Here is a 7,816-nt window from a genome sequence, read left to right on the forward strand (position 1 = left end):
AAAATATCATTGACATCAAGTGTATTCTGACTCATGAATTTATTCTACTGTTTACTAGTTGTAAAATTCAACAAGTCTATTGACTTGATTGTCAATGTGATCACAAGAGAAAAGTATCTAACCTTGCTCCTACTCCAACATGCAGACTATGAGGATTGATCCATATCTGGTTCTCTTACCAGACTGACTGACACCCTTATCTTGGGAGAACATTCTTAATTTTCTCCCATATCCCCAAATGAGAGTACTCAATCTGGTCTTACTTTCAATAGTAATGAGTCTTTGGGAATAGTGTCATTTATTAGCCCCAGAGTCTAACAAATCCTGCAAATCTTTACATTCAAGTTGAAATAATGTGTGCCCAAATTTATTTTCACTTAGTGATAGAGTCCCAAACTAGTCATAGCTTGGGCATAACTTGTATATTTTAATGTAATTTGTTTCCATGTGTATTTTTAATAGTCGTCCAGGAAAACCTCACTTGATCTGGCTGCTCTAGAGAATAGTAGAAAGAAGACTCAGTACCAGATATAAAGACTTATTAGGGGGAAATCAGACTTGTACATTAGAAAAAACTAGCAGACCATGCAACTGTTTATCACACATTTGGCATTCTGACCAAAGGATAGTAATAATAGTCTTCTCTTCTGGCTACAGGTCCAAAAAGTCCTTCTTCAAACTTTCCTCAATGGTGCTTCTCCAATGGATAAACGACTGGCTGCCTATCTCATGCTGATGAAGGGGCCTTCCCAGCCAGATATTAACAGAATTGTACAACTCCTCCCAAGGGAGAAGAATGAGCAAGTGAAGAATTTTGTGGCTACCCACATTGCCAACATCTTAAACTCAGAAGATTTTTATATCCAAGAGTAAGTAAGACTAATATCCCCCTATCTGCCTTAAAGAGCTCTACATTAGAGTTCTAAAGCTCCAATCTCTGGTAGCATAGTGGTTACGAATCGGGCTGCTAACCTCAAGGCCGGCAGTTCGAAACTACCAGCTGTTCCACGGGGAAAGATGAGGCTTTCTGCTCCTGTAAAGATTTGCAGTCTCAGAAACCCTGTGTAGGATCACTATGAGTCAGAATCGACTCCACGATACTTAACAACAACAATCTGTTATAGCCACTACCTGGGTTTATGGGGTGTGCTTCCTTCTGTAGCAAATACTTGTATAAATTTGTGACATACTCTTGAGTCAAAGCCTTGAGGAAACTATGCTTGAATAGTTTGGTAACAAATGGAAATTCATGTTCAGTTGGGATAATTGAGACAATGGATAAATAGCATGGTATGTCAGCTCAAAATATGCTTCCTGTTTTCATCTAGTCTGAAAACATTAGTGGAAGAAGCTCTTAAAGGATCTCAACTTCCAACCATCATGGATTTCAAAAAATTTTCTGGGAACTATCGCTTTTCCAAATCTGTTTCCCTTCCATCACTTGGCCCAGTCTCAACCAAAATTGAAGGGAATCTTATATTTGATCCAAATAATTACATTCCTAAAGAAAGCATGCTGAAAACCACCCTCACAATCTTTGGATTTTCTGCAGTTGACCTCTTCGAGGTATGTGTGATACTGAATCCTGTAGCCTGTTTTGTACAAAACCATAAATAGGAAGTCAGGGGATGTGTGGTTCAGTCTAGAGAAGAAAAAGATCATCAAGCGATTTGTACCATCTCTGAGGTCTTCTTCACCACACTTCCTTTACTTTCCTCTCTCCCCGCTAGGGGTCATCTGAAGCATGGCTCCTTAGGGTAAAAAGACATGCAGCTATCTTAGCTTTGAAGCCCTTAAATTCAAAACCCTTGGAAGTTCTGGGTGATGGAGTAAAATCTCCTCCCAACTTTATATCTTTGGTTTCATTATTTGTCGTCTCTGAGCCTCAGTTTTCTCTTTTGTAAAAAGGTAAACAAGTTCTGCCTTTCAAAATTCCAATGAGATTTAAATAAGACGTTTATATGAAGAGCTAAACTTAGTTCTTGCCCGATAGTATCCATAAATAGTTGTTTAGTTAAATAGACATAAAGAGAGAAATGGGAGACTGGCATCCAACAAGAAAACCTGATAGCGTTTCCTTGCCTAATTTTCTGTTTTGTTCTCAGATTGGTTTGGAAGGAAAGGGTTTTGAACCAACACTGGAAGCTCTCTTTGGGAAAAAAGGATTTTTCCCAGACAGTGTCAACAAGGCTTTGTACTGGGTTGATGGCCAAGTTCCTGCTGAGGTCTCCAAGGTCTTGATAGACCACTTAGGCTATAGCAAAGATGATAAGCATGAGCAGGTATGTACTTGTTAATTATCCTCTCAAGAAAAGTTTGGGGTCTCAATGCAAAGACATTCTTATCTAAGCCTGGATGTCATCAATGTACTATATAACTGTAGTGAGAAGTATGGCTATTGTCAATGAACCTTATGGGTGTGGCACTGTCAGATAAGCACTGGACTTTGAACCACAAACTCAGCTGTTCAAACCTATCAGTTGCTCCTCGGAAACCCTATACAGAGCCACTATGAGTTTGATTCGCTCAATGGCACTTAATAACAACATGGATCCCTGAGTGGTGCGAATCGTTTGTGCTCAACAACTACCCTAAAACTTGGTTCAAACCCAGCCAGTGAATCTGCAGAAGAAAAGCCTGGTAGTCTGCTTCTGTAAAGATTACAGCAAGAAACCCCCATGGAGCGGATCTGCTCTGTTACACATGCGGTAACCGTGCGTTGGAATTGACTCCAAGACAACAAGTTTGGGGTATTGGTTTATGAGGTTGAGGGTCAATAACCTCTACAGCTAAGTTGTTGTTGTTGTTGTTAGGTGCCATCAAGTCAGTACCAACTCATAGCAACCCTATGCACAACAGAATGAAACACTGCCCGATCCTGGGCCAACCTCACAATTGTTGCCACGCGTGAGCCCATTGATGCTGCCACTTTGAAAATCCGTCTCTCTGGGGGTTTTCCTCTTTTTCTCTGACTTTCCACCTTACCAAATACGATATCCTACTCCAGCGATTGGTCCCTTCTGACAACATGTCTGAAGTATGAGACACGAAGTTTGACCATCCTGGCCTCTAAGGAGCACTCTGGCTGCACTTCTTCCAACACAGATCTATTGGTTCTTTTGGCAGCCCCTGGCACTTTCAGTATTCTCCTCCAAAACCATAACTCAAAAGCATCAATTCTTCTACAGTCTTCCTTATTCACTGTCCAGCTTTCGCAGGCAATATGAGGTTACTGAAAATACCATGGCTTGGGTCAGGTGCACCTTAATCTTCAAGCTGACATCTTTGCTCTTAAACACTTGAAAAAAGTCTCGTGCAGCAGATTTGCCTAATGCAATATGTCGTCTGATTTCATGACTGCTGCTTCCATGAGTATTGATATTTGATCTAAGAAGAATGAAGTCCTTGACAACTCCAATCTTTTCTCCGTTGATAAAAATGTTGTTTATTGATCCAGTGGTGAGGATTTCTGTTTTCTTTACATTGAGATATAGGTGTCCTAATTCAATATGCCTTGAACCAGAGTCATTAGAGGTATCCAGAACAGTGATTAAGAGAGTGAGCTTTGGGGCATGAATTTGAATTCAAATCTCAGTAACTTTAAACTGCATAATCCTAATCAAGCTACTTAATATTGTATAGATCCATTTCCTCATCCCTAGAGTGATGATAACATATATATCACAATATTATTATAAATATTGAATTAAATGAAGTGTTTTAAACACTAAACATAGTTCCTGATACTGGCACTGAGTGTTCAATAAGCAGACACTAATAAAAATTTTTAATTGATATTCTTCTTATTAATTGCTTTCTTTGGCTCTCACATCACTACACTAGCTAAAGGGAGCAAAATGTACCTTGAAACTAGCCTGAACGCTTCATTTTAGAAGCAGAAAATAGGTTGTATAATCCCAAACATCTCAATGTGGCCTGGTCATAGGCATTCTGTGTGAACTTATAAGAAATGCAGGTTTTCAGGCCCCACCTCATACCTACTGAATCAGAATCTGCATTTTAACAAAATCCCCAGATGACTTATATTCATTCACATTCAAGTTTGAGAAGTCTTGCTCTAATTTATTCCTAGATGCTCACAGCTAGCCCCACTTCCATCTTCTAATTTACGTAGCTCAACATGAGGCTGAGAGTTTTTGATCTGTTTTAGCTCTGTCAGTCTGTTCTTTCTCAACGTCTGAGCCACAATCTGTGGTATTCTTCTTTCTCTAGACCTTACCTAATATCAGATGTTTTACAAACCTGTGGTCAATTTATATGCCAGCTACATTTTCTCAATAAATTCCTTGTATTCTTGCCTAGTCAAAGGAAACAGGGGAAAGCAGTAGACCTTCTAATCTTGGAGAGTCCAAGGTTTGGGTAACCCTAGGAAGATATCCCCTAACTCTCCTACATTATTTCAAGTTAAGAGTAGCTTTGAAAGCATTCTATCCCTGGCAAGACCTTGGTTTTCATTTCAACTGGAAAGAATTTCAGTGGCTGCCCTGTATTAGAAAGAATTTGTGAACATTCAAAATTTTCAGGAAGTAACATATGATCAAGAGCCAATGGTGATGAAGGAATGAGGCCAAGCTGTACTGGAGGCTTTGACAAACAAAAAACAAGGTTCCAGAAACTAATGTTATACCAGTTGAGATGTTTCAACTCATGGATGCAATGTTGGAAGCGCTCACTCATATATGCCAGGTGCTAACTGATTGGAAAAACTCATATTTGTGACCATTCTGAAAAAAGATGATTCAGTGGAATGTGGGTATTATTTAACTCTATCATTAATATTGGAGTCCTGGTATAGCACTGTGGGTTAATGTGTCAGACTGCAAAGTCATTTGAACTGCAAGGTCACTGGTTCAAGCTCACCAGGTGCTCCTAGGAAACCCTATACAGGGTTGTTATGGGTCAGAATTGACTGAATGGCACTTAACAACAAGAGCAACATCATTAATAGCACATGCAAATAATATTTTGCTAAAGACAATTTTTAAATGATTGCAGCAGTACATGGACAAGGAACTCCCAGAAATTCAAGCCAGATTCAGAAAAGGATGTGAAACAAGATGTATCATTGCATATGTCAGATGGATCTTAGCTGAAAGCAAAGAATACTAGAAAACTGTTTACCTGTATTTTATTGGATATGCAAAGGTATTTAACTGTGTGAATCATAAGTGGGAATTCCAGAACATTAATGGTGTGAATGTAAAACTTGTCTAAGAGGCACTCATTCAAATAGAATAAGGAGATACTTCATGGTTTAAAACTTTTTAAAGCATGCATCAGGATTGTATCCTTTCATCATATTTTTCAATCGGTATGCTGAGCAAATAACCTGAGAAACTGGACACTAGGAAAAAGAAGACAGCATCAACATTGGAGCAGGATGCACTAACAACCTGTGTTACACAGATGACACAAACTTACTTGTTGCAAGTGAAGAGGATTTGAAGCACTTACTGATGAAGATCAAAGATGGCAGCCTTTAGTATGGGTTACACCTCAACATAAAAAAAAAACTCCCACAACTAAGCCAAAAAGCATCATGATAAACAGAAAAAAATATTGAAGTCAGAGATTTCATTTTATTGGATCGATAGAAACAGCAATCAAGAAATCAAATGATATATATTGCAAAAGGCCTCTTTAAAGTGTTGAAGAGCAAAGACTTGAAGACTAAGTTGGTCCTGGCTCAAGCCATGAAATTTTCAATTGCCTCATATGCATGCAAAAGCTGGACAATGAATAAGAAAGACTGAAGAAGTAGTGCATTTGAATTGTGGTGTTGGTGAAAATATTGAATATACCATGGACTGCCAAAAGAATTATCAAATCTGAATACTTCTTAGAAGTGAAGATGGTGAGACATCAACATGTTATTGGGAGGAATAAGTCCCTGAATAAGGATATTATGCTTGGGAAAGTAAAGGATCCGTGAAACAGAGGAAGGCTTCAATGATATAAATTAACACAGTGACTGCAGCAATGGGCTCAAGCATAGCAATGATTGTGAGAATGGCTCAGGGCCAGGCTATGTTTTGTTCTGTTATGGGTAGGGTCACTATGAGTTATTTCAGTGTTTCCTTTAGAACCAATTCAACAACACCTAATACCAACAACATCTGCCCTGTTGTTGCCCAACAAAACTTTGTTTTGTTTTTGTTTGTTTTTTTAATGTACACATATAAAACAAAATATGCATATTCATTTAAATGCCCAAAGAATACATTTTGCAAGCCAGTCTCCTGCCTGTAGGTACACAGCCTTTCTTAGTCCATAGACCTACAGTCCTCAACTGCTCTAGCTCTCTATGCCATCACCTTTGCTACTGTCTCTGCTGTAGCCACTTTTCTGAATAGGATCTCACGCTCTACTCATGCTCTTCCTTCTTGATAGATGTGGGGTCCTTTGTTCCTGAAATGAAAGATGAACTACTCCCTGCTATTAGTTACACATCTTCTACAATTACAGTTGTGACAGCCTGTCACAAGTGTATTCCCACTTTGGATGTTTGTGCTTAGGTCTGTTATGGTTGCAGGCTGTGCCCACATCAGGAATCTAAAGTGTCATGATAGTATGAACATCTTACTAGACATTTTATTTTCCAAATTCCTAGGATATGATAAGTGGGATCGTGCACAATATTCAGAAGTTGTTCAACGATTTGAAGTCCAAAGAAATCCCCGAAGCCAAAGCATACCTTCGTATCCTGGGAGAAGAGCTTGGCTTTGTCAACCTTAAGGATGTACAGCTCCTAGGACGACTGCTGCTCAATGGCGTTCGCACCCTTCAGGGGATCCCCCAGCTTGTAAGTAAAGCAGACCCCACCAGAAAGCCAATGAGCTTAGCCAATACTCTTTTTAGAGTTATGTGTGGTGCTGTAGGATAAGCACTGGACTGATAACCGCAAGGTTGGTGGTTCAAATCCACCAGCAGTCCTCAGAAACCCTACACAATGTCACTATGAATTGGAACCAACTTGACAGCACTTAACAACAAGAAGACTCTGTTAAGATTCTAGAGAAAGTCCCTGTATTTCTTTCCAAATGGCAGGCTGGTTTTGAATTTCAGTGAAAAGAATTCTTAGGTCACAATAAATTGGAAGCATCTAGAAATTAAGGTATTCATAAAGAGATGTGCCTCTTGAGAGTCTTAGTTATTCTGGAAAACAATATTTAGTACACCTTCCCCTGTGTGTGTGCTGAAGGTTCCTCTTAATTTCAGAATAGTACAATAATTATGAAAGAACATATTCAATAAATTTGAATATGCTATGCAATATTAGCTATAATTTTTATTGTTACAATTTGTTAATAAGGAAGAAAATATCAAAACATAATTCCTATGATCTGTTAAATAATAATGGTGATTTTAAGAAAACAGATCTCAAATTATGTATGAAAATACATCTTAAGTTATGGAGATATTATGTAAAACAAAAATGGAGCATATCACCTAAATAGCTCTTTGGTTTCAAAAATATCATTTTCTCCATAACATCACATGATTAAAGTAAGCTCTCATTTACATTCACACTCCAAACAACCAAAATAATTAAGACATGGCATGTAATGACACTTAAAGTATGTGAAGCTCTGACATCCAGCAATATTCTTTTTTTTTTTTTTCTGATGTTTACTTGTGCTTTATTTGCTGTGCAAAGGCTTTTTTTTTAAATGAGAGTTACTATTATTTTTTTAATGTTTTATTGTGAATTATGTGACAGTTTATATGAGAGAACATTTGCTTTTCATTGCCATAGTTACAGTCCTCTCCATGCATCACCAAAGGGTATACCCTG

The 7,816-nt window shown here is 38.3% G+C and overlaps 1 protein-coding gene across 1 annotated transcript in view; it reads left to right on the forward strand.

Annotated features, from left to right (window-relative positions):
* APOB (apolipoprotein B) overlaps nucleotides 1–7,816 on the forward strand; it is a 53,453-nt gene that overhangs the window by 15,019 nt on the left and 30,618 nt on the right. Inside the window, exons 13-16 of the mRNA XM_006835248.1 lie at nucleotides 658–869; nucleotides 1,329–1,566; nucleotides 2,106–2,282; nucleotides 6,632–6,823. Coding sequence (XP_006835311.1) covers nucleotides 658–869; nucleotides 1,329–1,566; nucleotides 2,106–2,282; nucleotides 6,632–6,823 — 819 coding nt within the window. The remainder of the gene's footprint in view (nucleotides 1–657; nucleotides 870–1,328; nucleotides 1,567–2,105; nucleotides 2,283–6,631; nucleotides 6,824–7,816) is intronic.

The sequence above is a fragment of the Chrysochloris asiatica genome, unplaced genomic scaffold (genome assembly GCF_000296735.1).
Source record: "Chrysochloris asiatica unplaced genomic scaffold, ChrAsi1.0 scaffold00016, whole genome shotgun sequence".
Lineage (NCBI taxonomy): Eukaryota > Metazoa > Chordata > Mammalia > Afrosoricida > Chrysochloridae > Chrysochloris > Chrysochloris asiatica.